Source organism: Platalea leucorodia (assembly GCF_965183815.1).
Source record: "Platalea leucorodia genome assembly, chromosome: 4".
Taxonomy (NCBI): Eukaryota; Metazoa; Chordata; class Aves; order Pelecaniformes; family Threskiornithidae; genus Platalea; species Platalea leucorodia.
In genome coordinates this window covers 17,209,119-17,230,035 of record NC_138826.1, presented here as the reverse complement: position 1 = coordinate 17,230,035, position 20,917 = coordinate 17,209,119, and the positions used below count along the sequence as shown (strand labels likewise).

At 36.8% G+C, this 20,917-nt stretch overlaps 1 protein-coding gene across 1 annotated transcript in view; it reads right to left on the bottom strand.

Annotated features, from left to right (window-relative positions):
* Nucleotides 1-18,154, bottom strand: part of LOC309588849 (gamma-aminobutyric acid receptor subunit pi-like) — a gene marked incomplete at both ends in the record, with an annotated part of 40,420 nt that extends 22,266 nt beyond the window's left edge. Inside the window, 5 exons of the mRNA XM_082308559.1 lie at nucleotides 398-615; nucleotides 2,049-2,116; nucleotides 11,786-11,889; nucleotides 17,860-17,948; nucleotides 18,140-18,154. Coding sequence (XP_082164685.1) covers nucleotides 398-615; nucleotides 2,049-2,116; nucleotides 11,786-11,889; nucleotides 17,860-17,948; nucleotides 18,140-18,154 — 494 coding nt within the window. The remainder of the gene's footprint in view (nucleotides 1-397; nucleotides 616-2,048; nucleotides 2,117-11,785; nucleotides 11,890-17,859; nucleotides 17,949-18,139) is intronic.
* Between the last annotated feature and the right edge of the window lie 2,763 nt (nucleotides 18,155-20,917).

The following is a 20,917-nucleotide window of genomic DNA, read 5'->3' as shown; positions in this document are numbered from 1 at the left end:
GTATTGATATTTTGCAATATATTTTACAATTTTATTATGTTTATCAAAATCTATTATAAAGGATAAGCCGCAATAAATAATGCAAATCAATCATCACGGCTTGCTTTCCTCTGTGATGACTTCATGGCAAAACAACTGGAATGGCAAAATGCAATTCCTGTATTTGGTCTACATGAAAGCAAAAGGGTCTACTTAGGGAAGAAAAGGAGACCTATTATTAAATTTAAGAATTTAATCATATTGGTCAATAATACTACGTATTCATAAAACTACAAGACCATGCATATTCTACTTTTACAAATAGATCTGTTTCCTAAACATAAAATTATGCTAACCTGGAAAGTTTAAAATGTAAGTAGAAGCCAAATATAAAGGCTGTTGTGTGGTATATACATACCGTAGAGCATACAAAACTGTTCCATTAGGGTATATTCTTATAAGACGATTCTCAACAGTGATATCATGAAGAAAAGACTTTTTTGAATCAACTATGAAAGTATCCGGTACCCAAAGCATTTCCACAAGCCGACCATCTAAGCTTAAACTCTTATTACCATCGAAACAAAGTCTCTCATCAGTCCATCGCTGCCTTAGAAATATGGTAGCCGTGTAGTCCTGAAAGAGAAAAAACAAAGTTATCATACAGAGCAAGCCTGTATTATATTCTGTTTTACAAAAGTATATAGAAACAGCTGTTGGGCACAAATAGCCTGTGACTCTCCATGTCCCATTCTTAAATGCTGGCATTCCGATAGCAGTTGTAATGGCTCTTGTACTGCCAAATTTTCCAACACTTGATGTGAGGTTGACATCATTAAGAAATATTATCTTGAGTAGATTTTGTTACGGGCATTGGAATTTTACAGTAAAAGCTGATGGTCTAAGTCTGGGGCTATAAATCAGCTGAAGTCATCAGAGTTTTGTAAGCAGATAATCTGTCCCTGTAAATCTTTTAATTTTGGAATTATTTATATAAGTGGTTGCAAATATCATTTTGTTCGCATAAACTACTAAATAATGTGGTTTTAAGAAAACTTTGGAAAAAGTTGTATAAATTCAGATAGACAAAAGGACAAAAGAAGTTAGTGAAATAGGAAGGGAATCGTCATCTTTTAGCACAATTTAGCCTTTCAGCATCACAAGGGAAACAGTGGTGCCAAATTTATCAAAACCTTGAATATAGCTCTTAGCCCAATCCACCTTCAATTCAGATATGCCTTGTAGTCTTACATTAAAATCACACTATTTCTTAGCACTTTTTTCATCAACTTTTGATTTTACAGTGTGTTTTTATCAGTATAAGTTCATCTTAAGTTCTGACCTTACTTCCCCCTTTCTAAATATTAACTAACTGATACTTAGTAAGTACAGAGGGATTCTAATATTCAACTTCTGTGGAAGCCTGAGTAATGAAACGGTGAGGTACTTTTATTTTTTTATATATTCATTTATATGTGTACACACTTTTTTATATACACACACACACAAGTATTTGCTAATATTGAATATCTGATTAATGAATTTTGCCTTTTATTTCTATGTACCAATGGAGGAGCTTTAATTAGAAAAGTATACTCCATTTCATAGTTTGTTCAAAAATAAATTATACAAATTTAATGAAACACAGCTGGAATAAATTAATGTGTGACAGTAAAAGAGGAAAACAATATGAGTTCAGCTGTGTCGAGTCACAAGGAAAGGGAGTGGCTTCAAAGTCACATGAATATATCTTTAATTTTCTGAAATGCATGAAGATTTCGACATTTCATCCAGAAAATAAATACTGCTCTACATGCCTTTCATTAAGATTAATACTCAGTAGTAATTTTCTTTTTCTTTCTTTTATTTGAAAGGTGTGATTTGCATCTGAATTTCTATACTTATTATAGTGTTATAACCGTTATCTGTAGTGAAAAATAAAATTCCATCTCCTAGCACACATTGACTGCATAAGGAGAAAAGCCTCAAGTCACTTTGCCAGCAGCTGTAAACACAAGACATTAGCTTATCAACAAGCAAAACAAAAAAGATTGCAAAAGCTACAATACCATATTTATTTCTGATATTGTATCAATGCTTGCAATATCCAGACTCATTCCAACTGACACAGGACCATCTGCAAAAAAGAGAAAGTCAGAATCTAGCACATAGTTCTTTAAAACTCAGTGTTCAGAAGTGGCTACAAAATCTTCCACAATATGATCCATTTTTTTCTAAATGTTTAGTAGCTTTTTAAAAAGGAAATATTCCTCAAACTTAGATTATAAAAGAATTTTAACAATTTCATAACCAAAATATAATACTTCTAGACGAACAGTACCTTGGTTTTAATAAACATGCTTTATTTCCTAAATATTTCCTGGTTTATACGATTTCCTATTTTTTTCCCCAGAAAAAAAAAGTGCTGGGGAAAATGTTGCACAACAAGGTGCAGAAGGTTCAGTCCCCATTTTACATCGCACCCTTCTGCTCCGAGATGCAGAGCAGTGGAAAGAATTCTTCCAGTTGCGACATCTGGTCCATCAGATGTCAGTGAACTAAGAAGTTGCACCTGGCAATGTCACATGGTGAACATCCAGATGGGATAGCTGAGTGACTTCACTTACTGACTATTTAAGAACATATTGTCTATATTGTGTCACTGTATTTTAATGTCTTGCTTTTGACCATTAGCAGTTAACTTGTGATTTAAATACTTGCATTTATAAAGGAAAACTAGTCATTTCATTCTCCTTTTAATATTAATGTCCGCTGAAGGTTTATTCAGTGTCATTAAATACCTTACCCAAGTAGTTGTCATTATAATGTTAGTATGCTCAGACTCTTGTTTCCTTGTGAATGTGCATTTTACAGTGTCAGAAGGAAGATCACCAGCCATGCATTTTAAAATGCAGAATTTGCGCAGAGCTTTCATGGAAACATGACATTATTCCTGGTTAAATATGTGCAGAATAATTAAAAGAGTACATGTACAAGGAAATTCATATTAAATAAGTGCATCTTTCCAAGTAACTGAGAAGCAGAGAATGCAGCACTGAGAAATGCAGAAATATTTTAGATAAGATCTACGTAGCTGATGGTGCCAGTACATTGCCGGCACACTGCTGAAATCCCCTCTTGGCTCCTTGCAACACATTATGTACATGGTTCTTATATGCCCCCAAATGGCATCTAGAGGGAGATAGGTCCAACTCTACCCCACTGAGTAACACTAAAGAAAAAACGTGTCGTTCTAAGTGGTATAAGCATATTAGTATTTTTTTTTTCCAAAATAATTTCCATTTGTAATGCATGGGTTAAAACTGTTAAACATCTGGCACTCCTGAAAGAATCTATAAATGCTTTGTTCTGGACTCAGTTGAAAGTTCAAATATAAAGCTCCAGCTTAAAGCAGGACTTGCAGCATCCCCTGATGGCAATCTATGTGTTTATTATGTACTATAAATTGTACATAGGGATTAAAAGAAATTGTTCATCTATTGGAAGATGACTTTGGAGGTTAACTTTGGAACAAAATTATTTGACTGAAAAGTTCTCAGACCATTGACAGCTTGTTCTTTTGTTTCTTTCCATTCTTTTCAGGTTTTGATACTCCAAGAATACATTTATGTTTTGTTCCTCCAGGTTAAAAACTTGACCCTGTAGGAAACTCAGCCCAACTTTCTAGGGTGAAACAGCAACAGAGTCAATTGATATTTATGCTTACCATTGTGCTATATCATTATTACAGGTACAATATTGCCAGCCTCAAAAGACGTGTCAGGCCCTCAAAAATCATTAAATTTAAAAATAAGTGTTATTTATAATCCATTTTCTGATTTTTTTAAAGTCTTCCTACAGATTCCCATGTATGACTGTAACGGAGCATATTATTGCCAACTGTCTTCCCAAGTAACTGTTACCCCACAATTATTGGAAGGGATTTTTACTAACACAACACAAGCTGCTGAGAATAGCTTTGCTTTAACAGTTAATTAAATCAGAACAATATTGATAGTTAAATGTTAATTTCTTTTTTTTGTGTGAGGCTAGATACAATTTATGGTGCCTTACTAAATAAGCAAAGTATTAACAACAGAATGAGTCTTCCCATAATTATCCACCAGGGTTTCTCCCAAACTTCCTCTGAAAGGTCTCCTGCTGACAGTGTCAAAAACAGAGCAGTACACCAGATGAGGCAGTCAGTTCCTACATTTCCATATGTTTGGCAGGAACTCTATGTATAACAACAACTTCAGAAGAAATCTACCAATCTTCAGAAGAAAACTAGTTAGTCTGTCCTGCATTAGTGAAGGGAATCTTCAAAATATGGCAAAGAAATGCCAAAGGGTGTGCCTTGTACTTGTGCACAATTTAATTAACATACATTTTAATTTTTACTGAAATTAACGTACGAAGACTATTACTTTATGCACTTTACAGATATTCACAGTAATCCTATACAGGAAAGCGGCCAGAAGAGCAGCAGACAGTATACCAAAAAATTAAGTTTGGATCACTGCAATGATCACAGCCTGTTAAACTTTGTACCAACAAAGTAAACCACCGCTGTGTCACATATGTCTTTGTAACTCTGAAGACCTACTACTTAAGACAGTCGGCACTATCATGAACTGCCAGTGCTGAGCTGTTAATACTAGCTCTTTTTCATTTAGTTTAAGAAAACTTAATTCTGACATTCAGAAATATCTCAAAAGGGATTGCTTTTTGAAAGAACACCTCCTCCTTGCAGCAATACTGGATAAAATACTATGCAACTCTAACAGAGAATTAGAAAGAAAAGTATGACTAGAATAATTTATTATAGTTTCATGATATCGTGGTTTAACCCCAGCCGGCAACTAAGCCCCACACAGCCGCTTGCTCACTCCCTCCCTGTGGGGTGAGGGAGAGAATCACAAGAGTAAAAGTAAGAAAACTCGTGGGTTGAGATAAAGACAGTTTAATAGGTAAAGCAAAAGCTGCGCACGCAAGCAAAATGAAACAAGTGAATTCATTCACTACTTCCCATCAGCAGGCGGGTGTTTGGCCATCTCCAGGAAAGCAGGGCTCCATCATGCGTAACGGTTACTTGGGAAGACAAAATGCCGTAACTCCAAACATCCCCCCCTTCCTTCTTCTTCCCCCAGCTTTATATGCTGAGCATGACGTCATATGGTATGGAATAGCCCTTTGCTCAGTTGGGGTCAGCTGTCCCGGCTGTGTCCCCTCCCAGCTTCTTCTGCACCCCCAGTCTCCTCGCTGGTGCGGTGGGGTGAGAAGCAGAAAAGGCCTTGACTCCGTGTAAGCGCTGCTCAGCAATAACAAAAACATCCCTGTATTCTCAACACTGTTTTCAGCACAAAACCAAAACATAGCCCCATACTAGCTACTATGAAGAAAATTAACCCCAGCCAAAACCAGCACGCATGAAAAACTGCTTTTGTCCACCTGATTGCCAGCTTTGCTTTGAGTATTATGGGACTTTTAGATAAAGTGATACATTACGCTTCGATTTTTTCAGTGCATTTAACTTCCCAACACAAGACATCTTTCTTGACAAATATACGTTACATGAAGAGACTGGACAGATTAAGATAGGCCTTCTGACAGATCTCAACTATAATTGTTGACATGAAGACATCAGAAGACAGACCCATTTCTAGCAGGAATCAGCTTCAATCCTATTTGTTCACATCAATGATCTTTAGACAGTGATGTAGCTTCGCTAGTACAGTTTGTGGGCAAGAAAAAAATTTGGTGGGGATCGTCATAACAACAGCTTGTTAAATCATTTGTCAAAAAAACATATTTTAATACTGCCAAATGCAAGCAATTAATGTGGAGACAAATAATGCAGGCAGTATGTACAGGATAGGAAACTATCTTGGCAAGCAGTGCGTTTGAGAAGGATTTAAAGGTTGTCACAGATAATCATTTCAACATGATCTTTCTGTATTATGCTTTGGCAGAAGCACTATTGCAATGGGGAGCAATACGCAGAATTAAGTTATCTTGCGATCTAGACTATATTGGCAAGACTGTTACGAGATTACTGTGACAAGATTTGTTTTCCACATTTGAAAAAAAATGTGCAAACAACAGACAGTTCAGTTGAGAGAGAGAAATATTCCAGAAGACAAAAAATCTCTGGAAGCTTAATATCAAAGCTTCTAACATGAAAATTAAGGAACAGCATTTACTCAGCTCCTCAAAGAGAAGACGGAGAGGTGACTTGCCCAATGCCAGTAAGTGCACAGGAAAGGTATCCAGTAGTAAGTTGTACACATTCTCTGACAAAGCAAAGCAAGATCCCACTTTATGGAAGCTAGAGATGTGAAAATTCAAATAAATTTATTTTTTTCTAATTTAACTTGATCACTGTTTATCATTGTCATTCATTGTTTAGCCTGGAGAAGAGGAGGCTGAGGGGAGACCTTACTGCTCTCTACAACTACCTGAAAGGAGGTTGTAGCGAGGTGGGGGTCAGTCTCATCTCCCTAATAACAAGCGATAGGACAAGAGGACACGGCCTCAAGCTGTGCCAGGGGAAGTTTAGGTTGGATATTAGAAAAAACTTCTTCACCAAAAGGGTAGTCAGGCATTGGAACAGGCTGCCCAGGGAAGTGGTTGAGTCCCCATCCCTGGAGGTATTTAAAAGATGGGTAGATGTGGTGCTTAGGAACATGGTTTAGTGATGGGCTTGGCAGTGATAGGTTAACAGTTGGACTCAATGATCTTAAGGGTCTTTTCCAACCTTAACGATTCTATGATTCTATGATTTAGAGTCTCTAGAACTGAGCATTTAGGGATGGGGAGGGGGGAAACACCAAACTGTCCTGCAGGTAGGAAGCTGGGTTTGGTGGCAATAATAGTCTCATAGTGTCCCTCATCTCCATGGGAAAGGAATGAAAATCTATGTTACCATCTGTATGCTGGAGTTTACAGTTTTGCACCAAGTCATTGATTTATTAAATCACAATTGTAAGGATTCAGTAGGGATTCAAAAGATTTTTTTTTTTCCAGTACACAACTGGTCATACATATTCTGGGCTTTTTGCCTTTCTCTGAAGAATTAGACATTGGCTAACTGGTACATAAAATAGTCTTTAGATGATGATGATATGGTATTTATTTCTCATGTACCCTGTGAGCTTGTCTCACTAAATAAAAGGGTCTTAGATATGGGTAACATCCTGATATCTCCTGGTCTCTTTTAGGGGTAAACTTCTGAGGAATAAAATGCCTTCATCTAATTAAACTCATAGAACTTAATATAAACAACATTTGAGAAAAAAAAAAATGACTGGTCTTACACAGAAGGTTGGACTCAAAATTTAATTTGCTTTCTTGAATTTAAAGCTTAAGACCATGAAATCTATTAATCATTACAAAGCTAAGGAAAATAACCTTTTAAATGTGGTTTAGAATAACTGATTTAAGCATGACACTTTTCTATACCACTTGAAAGCAGCTTCCATATTCAAATATACTTAGCTGTGACCTTTTCCTCATCTCTCTCTTTTTAATTAGAACACTTAAATTATCACATTCAATCACAGAACAAAATCTATTTGTATAAAATTATTTACAAGATTTTATGCATCCCTTAACAACTCTATGAACCTGATCCAAGGCTCACTGAAGTCAGCAGGAATTGCTCGTTAATTCAGAGAGGTTTGGCACAGCACCTAAAGCTATAAAATTGGTCTACACAGTTTCAGCAGAAAACCTGATGTTGAAATCAGCTTGTATTGCTGAGATAAAGTGCCAGGGTTATGTAGCACATTTAAGGGAAATAACTGCATTTTTAAATCCCTTCTGTCAGCTTTTCTATAGAAGACTTTCACATCTATCTAAAAGTCTAGGATGGATATTATTACGTTAAGGGGTACTACCTACTAACACTAGTATAAGAGTATTTCGTACTCCAGTCCAAAGAATGGCTAAAATTATTCTAGATTAGGTAATTTTTTAATTCACTAATGGAACTTCCCAGGTCTATCTGTTCAGTTTATTAAGACTTACTTGATGAACCGGATCAAAGAGGGACATTAAAATGCTATAGTTAAGGAAACACAACATTCTTAATAGTAATATTCAGATGAGGGCAGAGCCAAGTAACCAGTCCAGCTGGGATTCCTCTGTACTAAACACTGTGTAAAAGTATCCCCATCATTTGGTAACTGGTATGTGCCACCCAACGTGGGCAAACATAAAATGCTCAGTCAGTTTTACCTGCCTGCAGACCTTTGACATACTAAGCCTGGCTTCAACTAATCTAACTTTAGGTACCTAATTTTGGTGCCTAGACATGGGAATGACAGTCTGTATTGGGCATAAATGGCAGCGTTTGGGTAGCAAGGGTCTGGAGGGGTGACTTGTGGGGGAGGAGATGACTAAAGGCGAGATTAATCCAGGCTTAAAATCTAGAAATCTATTCGTTCCAATCCATGCAAGGAGAGGAGAAGACAATTTTTATGTTGTTATGCACATTCATTGGATTCAAATGAAAAATATCTTCATAATCCCCTTGTTAATGACACTGGCTGAGTTGTATCCACTTAGGTAATTTCCAGTCATCTGCCAGTCCCAGCACAAGGACCAAACACAAACAAACAGGCAAATGGAGGGCTTATTAAACTAAGAACTGATGAGCTGCCATAAAATTTCCTTTATTAGTAAATATTTCTGTTTCTCCTGGCTTTAGGAAAAACAAACCTTCATTTTATGATCATTTGCTTATACCTAGTGCTTTCTTTTCAGGACTAAAAAAAAAAAAACATTTTGCTAAATACTAAGGAGTTCAGTGTCACTGATTTTCTAAGAGTATGATTGTATTTTGGCAGCAAGCATCACTTCAAAAATCCCCATTTCCTGCCTGAAGAAAAATTTCAAGGACAAATAACTTTGAAATGACTTTGAATTACGTTATTCTAAAATTCAAGCTAACCTCTGGCCCTCTCACACTTGATAAAAATCACATTTCAAGTGTTCCACTATGACTAGGTAACATTAAGCTCAAAGCACTGTAGATGCCAACAAATAATAACATCTAGTTTTATGACAAATTTCTTCATGCGTATTTATGACTGCATATCTAACTGACCACACAAATAAACAGAAATATGCACAACTTTGAAAGCAAAGGAATCATTGCGGGGGGGGGGGAAGGGAGCCAAGTGTCTTAAAGAGGCTGACTTTAGGATATTATTTTTTTATATTTCTGCATATTAACATACACATACTAGGTTCCCATTTTATGCAAATCCTTTCATGCACTTCAGACAGCAAACATAGATCTTGGGGTTAATATGCATATACATCCTTTTCTGTTCATGTTTCTAGAAATACAAGTTTCCTTCTCAGAGTAAATCAGCACTGATAGGTTGACACAATTAGAACTGTGCAGGCTTTTATAGTAGCTGGTAATCTCCACCAGTACCAGAATACCCCGGTTTAGATTTTTATCATGCATTTGGTCATTATTATACTCAAGTCTAACCAGCACTCTGATCTTACAATCCATTTTTGATTGGTCAGCCTCTTACTATTAAAATGAAAATATCATACCAAAGAAATTAAGGACTGGGGGGATAAAGAGGGTAAAATAAAGTCACAGAAGAGGTATAAATTACTAAATCGACACTCTGGCTTCATCAACTATTTAGCAGGTGTGCTATAGCCATTGATATAATTCTGAGTAAAGCCAGTTATACTGAAATCTTTCTCATGAAGAACAGGTACAAGGTACACCAGCTGCAGGCAGATAATATCCATAGAAATAAGGGAAATACTACATGGAACAACAATAAGATAGCTGTGGTCACACAGATCAGTATAATCCACTGAATTGTTAAGCTGAGGGTTTAAGTGGTTTACTAGCTCTGCTTCTGAGAAAAGCAATAGCTTCTCCTGGACCTGAATCTCATCCGAGCTGCAGCCCGCCTTGCCAGTAACAGGGAGGGGTCAGGGCTAGGCAGATACCACTCCCCACCCCACCCTGAGCATACGTCACATGGAAAATGATCCCAAATGATCTTGGAAAAAGCTACAGGTCCAAAAATCAGGATGAACACTTCCTGGGTCATCCTAACCTAAATTATTCCTAAAAAAAAAAAAAAGTCATTTCTCACAAAACCATCAATGCTACATTTAGAAATGGCATCAATAAAATGTATTTTTCAGAGTCTCATCCCATTCCTTCAGCAGTAGTGCTAATACAGATCCATCAAAGCTTTCTGAGACTCAGTGTTTGCATGCCTGAGCTGCGGCGAGCATATGCAGCGATGCTGGCACTGTCTGGAAGTGCCAGACTGGCTCTGCATATGACATAGGCTTGATCTGTGCTTGAACTCCTCTGGGATTTCCAGGCAAATGCAGAAAGTCCTTAGCATCCCTCTGAACGAAATTCCCAGGCAGAAAAAGAGCTATAGCCTCGCTGCATTACAACAGCTGAGAAAAAAAAAGGGCTCACATTAGAAAAGGGAGATTCATAACTCAAAAGTGTGTTACTGCTAGTCTTAACTACTATCATAGGATTTTGCAGTGAAATTCTGTTTGCTGTCTACCAAAGCACGTCCATCATAGCAGTGCCAATGTATCTCTAGTACTAGCATGAAGTAATGAATGAAATACATTAATGGCCACTGAACATATAGTTATTTTCCATTATGCACCATCTCCAATAAGAAGGGGTTAGCATGAAATGGATTCAGAAATTGCACATGATGTGGAGTGCCCTTATTGAACAGGCTGATAGTCTCACCAGGTATTTGGATGGCAAGAGGTAACAGTATGGTCTGACAAACTCTTTAGTCCATTTTTAAGCAGAATATAAAGGGATATTAAAGTCTTCATTTGAAACCTCTAACGTTTCTGAATATCTAACTTAAGAACTATTGCCTAGCATTCACTCTGTAAGTTTATTTCCTGACAGAGATGTGATGCTGAGCATCTTTTCAACAGGCAGAATATTTTCTTTTTCAGAGTTCTACAGTTACTCCAGGCAGAGATCTTCACCTTGTGTCGTAACTCTTCAGTATTTCTGATTGATAGGTGCAATAGCCTGATTCAAGCAAGGAAGGTGTTTGCCACTGAGATTTCAGGTGCTTAACGTTGACTGCACTGCAGGGCAGTAAAATCAGCCTCAGTGCAGTAGACTATGTGGGTCTTCCAGCCTGGTGACCATGGCCTTCTGACACAGGGAACTGACATTTTCGATTCATTTTCCCTCACATTTCTGCAGTAAACCAGTTCAGTGACCTCTAAGACCCGAGACAAGAAGCATTTATTAAATAATTCTCTTGCAATCTTATAGTAGATGCACATAATACTTGGTATAGTAACAAGATTTGCCTGTGCTTTTATGAACAGTTTGATATATAAAGCTTTCTTATCTTTAATCAAAATTTTTTTAGTTATAGGAAATTAGTTAGTTATAGGAAATAGAGGAAATTAGTTAGAAATATAGGAAATTTTTATAGTTTAGGAAATCAGGGGAAATTATGCTTTTATATAGATAAGGTATTATAGTTTATTTCACTAAGGACACATATCAATAGCCAAATTTCGAACAGAGTCTGGAAGTTTTGCTTGTGAATGCCTGGAATATATAAGTTTCACCTTGGGCCACAAAAAGCTATTACGCTATATCTTATATCATAGTACATCATGTATAATCAGATCAGTCACTGTCAAACATCGGAGAAAAAAGTACATCAAAAAAACATTTGCTCTCATTGCTGAGTTTCAGACACTGCATTATGTTATGGCTCAATCTTATTAAAACAGCTTTTCTACTTACTATCAAAAAATGGACGCAGATACTTGTTGTATCCTTTTATTATTTTTTGTATAGTTGGAGGTAGAATTTCACCTTTTCCTTCAGCTTTAGGAATTTGCATTGACCTAAAAGGAATGAAAAAGTGAGGATGTTTTAAAAGAACATCATCAATTATAGCAGAGGTGACATTCCAGGAAAATGCTGTATTAGTGTCAAGGTTACTGCCGATTATTGCCCATAAGATAGCATATCATGAAACATTTGTACGTTTGCATTTCACAGCACTATAAAAAAAAATGTTCTAGAAAATATCAGATTTTATAATCTGTATTAGTCTTATTGGAAAAAAATACCACTTTTATATCTTAAATTCTCTTGTTTCTTTAAAGTCTATCATTTCTTAACACCTCAGCTGAGAAAACAATTCAGTCTTCTTTAATACCTTCTCTGTAAATAGGGCACTATTGTTATAATCTAGGAATGTGGGAGGGGTGTTGATTGTTTATTTCAGCATTTAAAATTAAGCTTCTTTTTACATAATGAAATACATTCAATTTAGCTCCTGGAGAGAGACAGAAACCAGCCTCAGAGATTAATGCATAAAAACACTTTTAAAATCCTGCTTTTACAACACAATTGTTAAACAGGTTACAGAAATAATCCTGTTGGGCAAAAATCAGTGAAGCATAATGAGAATGCAAACCACTTCTTTGTTCAGAAACAGCTATAAATATGCTCCACAAAAATGAAATATAAATTAGTAATTACAAACCCCATTTTTGCACTGGGGCCCCTGCAATAGCCTCATTGGGAGAATGAGTGAAGGGACTAGGGAAGATGCATATCTGAATTGCAATTCTTTACTCAGACCATATCAGGACTCATTTTTATATATTCCCCCCTTCACCTTTTATGGGTCTTGATGGTTAGCAGCTGTGGGAGGGACACCCAGGGCCATTAAGGGCTGTTACACTGTAAGTAACAGTCCCATAATGAAAGATATCATAGCTTTGCTCTTAATTTCTGCCTAACCCCTAAGGTGAGCACCCCGAGAGTGCAAGCAGGGCATGCTCACCCATCACAGATTCAGGCTGTGCTCTTCATAAATTAAAACACAAGTGGTACTGACTGCTCATTGCCAATGATTTGAGAAAAGTGGGGGTATGACTTTAATTATGAAGATCAGAAGCAAATAATTGATTGACTCGAGGAAGCCCAGCTGGCTGCAGGCAGAGGTGTTGTCTCTGCTGGTGGGGAGCAGCCACCTATATATTCACCAGGAGAAGGTCTCTGTGTTTCTTAGCCCCCATGCTAAAAGTGACTTGTTGCTATGAGTGACCAGCTCTATCCCTTAGCTCTCCCACAGCAAGTACAAGAGCTGTAGCTCTGGTGGCTCAGCCCAGGGGAAAAGGATGTAAGTGCAAGTTGATGGCTACAGGGGTACCAGTGTTTTGTGGTCTTTCCTAGTCCTGCTAAATCCTCACTGAATTTCTTCTTCCCAGTTTCTCCCAGAGCTGCTCCTGAAAACTCTGCTTGCTCTTCCTAATGATATTTCTGGGCTTCCTGTTGCTTTCCAAACCTTGCTCCTTTGCTTTTAATTTTACTGTGTTTCTGAGAGAGCTTGAGCTGTTCTGTCAGGAAACTGTGGGTTTTATCCACTATGAATAATACAGTATCTTAGATTGGCAAAACTTAAATGCTATGATGATCTTACTGAATGCACGTGGCCAAATCACACTGTGGTTTTAGATGTGGCATCCGCTGTCTTGAAGTGCTACTATTACTGTGTAACTTTTCTGTTCACCAGACCCTATTCCCATGTAAGTAGCTGTTTTTCATTAGCAGTCTTGTAATTCATATAGCTTAGATATTTGAATGATCCTATTTATTTCCCTTTTTTTGTCCTTGTTTTTTATTTCTTTATTGCTAGAGAACTGTGTTATTAGTCTACTTAATGTTAAGTGTGGTCTTGAGTAATGTCAGCATTGAAATAAGGAATGTTTTTCCTCTAAGTTGTGTTCTAAAGAAACAAGCACGGTCATGTTGAGTTGAAACGTGGATATAAATAAAAAGGCCAATTTTATATTGCACAGAAGTGTTGCAATTAGAAATGTACTTGAATTTAATTTATTTCTTAAATGCTGTACTTGCAATAGATATTCTCCTTTTGTAATTTACATATAACTTTAGCTAAGTGCTCAATGAGCTGCATGAGTTTAATTTTGCTGCTTCACTGGATTGTTCTTGAATAACTTTCACATATTGTAAAACGAAAAAGGAAAACTTGTCCCTTTTCCACTGCAATGGTATAATGTTGTTCTGCTGATCAGTATGCAATTGCAGAGTGGTCTGGTGTGTTAACAGCTATTTTCAGAAATACATCTTAAATATTTGGCATTATTGTGTGGAAGTCCTTCCCTTAAATCACCTCTGGTACCCTTTGAGGTAATTCTTGATTTCCCTCATTAATACATGACGCGTAGCTTCCTGTCTTTGATTTTTATGGCTAAGTAAGAACTTGTTGGCATGCGAAAGCTGTTGTGCAGTAATTAAGTCTGTGAATTAATGGGGCACTGTCCCTTGTGTGCTATTTTGCCATGCAATCTTTGAGAAGTCCTATCATAGTATGCCAATATATGAGCGGAACCTGATGCCTCCTAAATGTCACTGTGTGGTGCTACCATCCTGGTAACTTTGGGGATACTCAGAAGCAGATTGTCAGTGTTGAAAGGCAAGGAACCTACAGATGTTACGTGCCTGAAGTGGTTTTGCTTACCTACATTTTAAAGGAGGATGCCCTGTTTCCTGGAAGTGCTCTTCAATTCACGTGCCCCATTCATCGCTAAGCAAGATTGAGCTCACAGCTGCACACATTCCTGTATTCTGTCATATAGCCTTATGCAGGGATCATAAGGGTGAAAGTAAAAGCTGAGACTCATTCCTCTTATGCATGTACATCTTCTCATCAACGCATCTAAGCTTCTCTTTTACCTGGTATTTGTGTTGTTATATTTAACTAACTGCATATGTTTTAGTTCCTCCATTTTGTTTATGTATTTGAAATACATTGGCATGCATGTGAGTATGGAATTGCCTTGAAACAGCTGCTCCAGCCACTGAGGAGAGAATAGGTTTTTATAGAAGAAAACTGAATATATATTTATTTGACAGCTGGGAATATCTATCTGTTCTGGGATGTCAATGTATAATACATGTTTTAAACTCTCCAGCTTCAATGACCCATGCTTGCTTTTATACAAGCTGAACTATAATTATTTCATTTCCTTAGTTATTCTTATGGTTGAAAAACTTAGGTTTTTTACAGGCTAGGCTAAACTTGGAAGGTACAACAACTGCTTGTTAAGATATTTTCAAGTTAGTGTTTTAACAGAATTGGGTAACTGGAGGGGGAAAAGGGAACATCTGCCTTAAACAGTAGTATATATCACTGCTTAAAACAAAAGTACAGTCTAGACACATGTATGGGAATATTTTTCCTGGCTATTTTTTGTCAGAAGTTATGTATCATGAAAGAGTCAGAAACACCTTAGAACTGAGAGAAGAGAGAAACAAAATGCCAAACACAGTCTGAGCAAGCTTTTGAAACACCCCCCTCAGGAAAAGCTAGGGAAAAAAAGCTTTTTTCAGGCAATCCACTGACAGGCGGAGGGTTTACAGATGCAAACAAAGGTCTTACTTCTTTTTTCATACCTGATTCTCAAGGATACAGGCTTTTGTATGGTCTTTGTAGATAAACTACAGCAGAATCACCTACATCACTGCTTCAATTCTCTGCTTGAAAACAGCCAGTACTGTCACTGGTTTTTGGTTAATTAGTAAGGTTGAAACAGTAGCATTACACTAGCACTTACCAGATACAGGAATGAATAAATAATGTAAGTGCTCTTAAATTCAGCCAAAAAAAAAAAAAATAAACATACCACAGAATTTTCTAGATCTGACCCTATAAGCCCACGCTAGCATTCTTTAATTCAAAAACACCCATCCTGAAATAAATGGGAGCCCTTCTAGGGATCAAATAGCATATACTTACTTCAGCGGACTCCTGATAATGATTTGTAAATTCCATTGATGACTCTCACAAATTTGCCTCACTTTTTTTTCATTTCTACTTCTTAATAAAAATCTTTCTGGGAAAGTGACCATCCAGGCAACCCCCGGATACAGATTTTAGTATGAGTGTCTATGATGTGATCATAATGTAATTTAATGTCAAGCGCTGAAAGTCAAGTTAAGAAATGTCGTTCAGGAAGGGAGAACTAGAAAGTAAGGTGGAGTCTGATAGGCTGGTGTGATACCGTTAGCATGTGCGTTGTGACAGATCATGTCCTCTGTATATGATAGGGGAGATGAGGCTCTGGCTATCTCTAAACTCTAAATTAAAAAAAAAAAAAAAACAACACACCATTATTGATTATAAAGTACTCAGTAGAGGAAACTCTCTTCACACATTAGCCAGAGCTTATACAAGTGGGATATCTAAGGGGCCAGTTGCGGAGCAATCCTGGCCCTTGCTTCAGTGCACCTTGGTCTTTGGATATTGCTTAGAAATATTTCTGTTTCAGTGCCAAGCAGGATAGTTTTTGTTTTAAACAGCACTTTCACCAAACCTTCCTGATTTGTGCACTGGAAAAAGGCATTTGTGTACCTAAGCATCATCTTGGCTGTGAGCTAGCCAAGGGGCAGAGCTTCTTCTCAGCCTGTGTTTGGATTTGGGTACAACATGATGGGATCAGCTCAGTGTTGTGCACTTGTATCCAAGCTAAACACGTACTGTGCATGCACATAACTCCCATGGATACTATACAGGAATTAACTGTCTGTGCTTCTGGATACTCTTAGCTGTATGAAGCTGTAAGAGGATTCACAAAGTCTGCCTTATAATAATGAAGGCGATTATATACTGCAGAATGAACTTCTCAGAGAATTTTGCCTCCTTGTTACTTACATGCTTCTGAAATTTTGTTCGTCTCTTTACAGTGTTTTATTACTGCAAAGCCATGAATCATCCAGTGATTATGGAGTGTGGCAAGTCACAGCTGATGAGGGAGGAAGGTGGAATTAGAGCAAATGTGTGTTCTGGACAAAGATCTCTTTATAGCACCGCAAAAGGTGGGGGAGATGGATGTTTTAAACTCCCTTTCAGGGCACTGTTCCACCTGCCCTCACAACCAAGTGGAGGCTTTATCTAAGCATGTGTTTGCACATCCACTTGAACTAAAGCTCAGGCAGTTTTTGTGAGGAATTTACTGGGAGACCAAATAGGTTAGGCAATTCTACACAGAGAATTGGCTAACAGACTTTAAATACTTCGGTTAAATGTGGTAGTGACAATGTTTAACCTGTCCATGCTTGCATTTTCTTATTAGAACTACTTATAAAGAATAATTTTTTCCCCATTTTTATAGAAGGAATATATTTTAAGTCCTCCATTTCTATCAAGTTTTTTGTAATGGCAACTGCACTGTTAGCAGGGTTACTTCTACACAGAAGGGATCGGTTTCACTTTCCAGCTTAACACAACTCAGCTTCACGATTTCATCAACAGAGAATAAGAAAACAATGTTTTAACCAGGTAATTCTTTTTAAGATGCTCTCATTTAGTAACAAATGCACACCAATGACTTTACTACTTCAAGCTTACAGTAAATTTAGATGGACTGTGTGCTTCTGTCCTTGGGCAAGGTACTATGATCCAGCCAAGGACCATGTGCCCTTCTAAATTTGCTAAGCATCTGATAGGATATTCACACTCTCTACACAGTAATCCTCTGTTTGAAGGATCATTTGCTTAAGGTAAATTCCTTCCTTTTTTCTCCCCCATCAGTCTTCTCAGTGAAAAAATCTGTAACTCAATCAAGGCAGCTGAGATGATCTGTGGAACAGTTCAGTCCTGTATTTCTGTTATTAATGTCTAGGTTGTTTAATCTTTGTAAGAGGCAAGATTCAACTGTCAAGTAGATTTGGCTTTGTTACCCAGTCAGATATATTTCTAATTACAAGTAAATTGATTATAAACTAACTGATATTATTATACATTGAGGAAATAATATTTTTTAGCAAATATTTCTTACCTACACAGCATCAATAGAAAAAGGGCTCTGAGACTGCAGCATTTAAGACTGCACATTGTCAGGTGTGGTTTCAAAAGTTCTTGTAGCTCCTAAAAAAAAAAAGTTCAGAGGTAAGGTTTTACAACACATTGCATTTCAAATATACAAATTTCACAGTTTTCAACACTAAAGATATTGTATCTTGAATAGCTGCTGCTATAAATGTATTAGTACATATCTACAACAATAAAAACACTCAAAACTTCAAAAAAGACATGGTATCAGCAATAATTTAACTTACCAATAGAAGTTGCATTCCAGTATACTACAGCTCTTTCATTTTTTGCATCTGTCCTTTAAATATTAGGAAAAGTAATTGTTTTGAAAAATAATGCAATCACGTGCAGGAGAATCATAAACACTGAGTTGTGTCTCTGCTATTCATGCTTATAAGAGTGCATCTCTGGCATATCAGTGCCCTCCTCTGAATGGAAAATACATAACCCCATCTTAGAACACAGAGCTGTTTAAGAGCAACATCTCTGCTACATGGGTAGTAACAATACCTATGATACATATCTTTGGTAAGCTTTTCGTTAATGAGGAAAGTTGAAATGATATGTTTCTACCTCTAGCTATTCAAAAAAAAAAAAATCCTTTGACTGTATATAAATAATCATATATAACCATCCACGTTCATCAAAATGTTTGGCTGAGGCAAGATATTTTCTTCTGAATGGGATTTCTTTGCTTTTGTCAGTATGATTCACATCCATAATGGTTATTTTAAGTAATCTGTCAGGTCTGTAATCCATTTCTGGATGAAAAGAGCATCAATCGTTTAATTCAGTCATGCAACAGATCTAAAATTCATGGACTGTGCAAACTTTTGCTATATTTCACCAAAGCACTGAAATGTTATTTGTAAGACTTGCTTCAAAACTTAAAAAAAAACCACACACAAAAAAACCCCACAACTACATGACAGGAACATTACCTACCCAGAATCTGCAACACAACTGTTAAATGTTAATAAATACAAATGAGATATCTGTTGTAGGTTTTAGGAAGGGACAATCAAACAATACTATTTTCAACATCCAGAATGAATTTTGCAGGGGTCTGTTGCACTTTGATTTCATAATAAATTACTAACAGTAAAGAATTTGAAGCTTCACAACTTGAAGCTTTGTTTCACCATCCTTTAGTGACAAATGCAAAATGCTAGCTAATTACTTTTTTACCACAAAGTAATCTTTCTTTCAGTCTATAGTTCTAGTAAGAGCAACACTAGTGGTATTTACTTAAATTAATGCAGTGTGAGTGGTATCTGACTTGTATGTAACAGTGGGGAAGTGACAAAATAAGTTGTTAACGTCTCCAAAGAAAAATGAAAGCCATTTCAATGGCTTTTTAAACAAGTGAAAATTCTCAGCATCTTGGATACTTTAAGCATACACCAGCCTGGTAAATATTAATGTCAAAATAAATCATACACTCCTACTGACTTCCACAGAAAATCATGCATGAGATGTTAAGAGAGCCTGTAATAGGAAGATACAGCACAAATGAGCAGATGGTGTTGTCAGAACATTGCTCTCTAAATGCTGATTCTGTGACACTCTCTTGGTGCATATCGTGGGATCTCTTTTTCGTGTCTCATTTTGGGTTTGGATGGATACTTTCTACATTCACTATCTTTATCTCACAGGAAAATATGCTAAAAATAAGTATTATCTTTCTGGTTTCCCAGAAAACCTCTTACTGACTTTATAAGTACTTCATAAACCTTCTTTTATATTTAGCTTTTGAATTGCTACTATGAGCTCCTAATGTGTCTGAAGATCCTTTTTCAACAGATTAAGGAAACCTATGGATATTTCTGTATTTGTTTAGTTTTAGTTTTTACAGTACTGAAGATCAAAATGAATGGGTTGATTACTAATCTCTTTCCAAAGCAACTGGTTTACCTTCAGATCTTAACCAACATCCAATTTAGCAATTTTATGGGGGGATGGGGTGGAGAATTTTTCGTTAACACATGAAAGGCCAAATCCATTCTATGCTACTTGAATTAATTTTGTATGCTTAGGAAGAGAGAGCACGAAAATAACAGGAAGGAGAGGATCTTGTATTTCTATGTAAGAAATACTAATCAAGAGACCTAACTGCCATGTCAACTGGCAACCCATTACTGAAAAGGGACACTGCATGCCAGCCAAGGAATAGAACTGGGTAGCTGCTGAAGTCTTAAGCAGTTTCACTGATAATACTTAAACTGGATATATAAATCACTGCTGCATGTGCATATATGCGTGCATGTACACACACATTTTATCTGCTGTCCCTTTTTTTTATAGGGCTTACTGAGCTGGTTTGTTCCACTGAAAAGCCTGCCTCTTAGCATGTTTGCACATCTGGACCTTTCCTCTGTCATGCATTTCTTTCTCAAATGCTATACACTCACAGAAGGATTCCTTCCTCCATATGTAGACCCTATTAACTACTGGTATTTAAAACTAGTTCAGCAGGACCTATAATATTTTCCTCTTTTCCAGAGCCTAGAAAAATACACATAACCTGTTCTCAGCAGGGAATATTGAGCCATTTGGTTTTACCAGACAGACTATGTGCAGTCCAGATTATTGTACACATACTAGCACATCTTTATGTTCTACACATACCATTAAGTAATTGAGGTGAAGGTAACAAATATCTGCCCCAGTTTCCCATATGATGAGACAGCAACACTTTCTACTTTGAATCAGGTCAGATTAGGACTCTAAAATAGTACTTAATGTTTTGGCATTTGTCCTGAGAACTTAGTATTTATTACCTTCAGCATGAGAGGAAAAGTGAATTATGCAAGTTTCACAAACCTCCAAGAATGAAATGGGATGAGGCAGAGAGCTGGCAGAGGTAGTAGCAGTATCTTAAAATTTCACTGGAAATTAATTTTGTGTGAATGAATCAAAGGATGAAATGTCTGTTATACTGAAGTATCTTACCCACAAGCGGACGCATGGAAAAGACCAAAAATTATTAGATACAGACACTTTGTCATATGGTAGTGGCCATA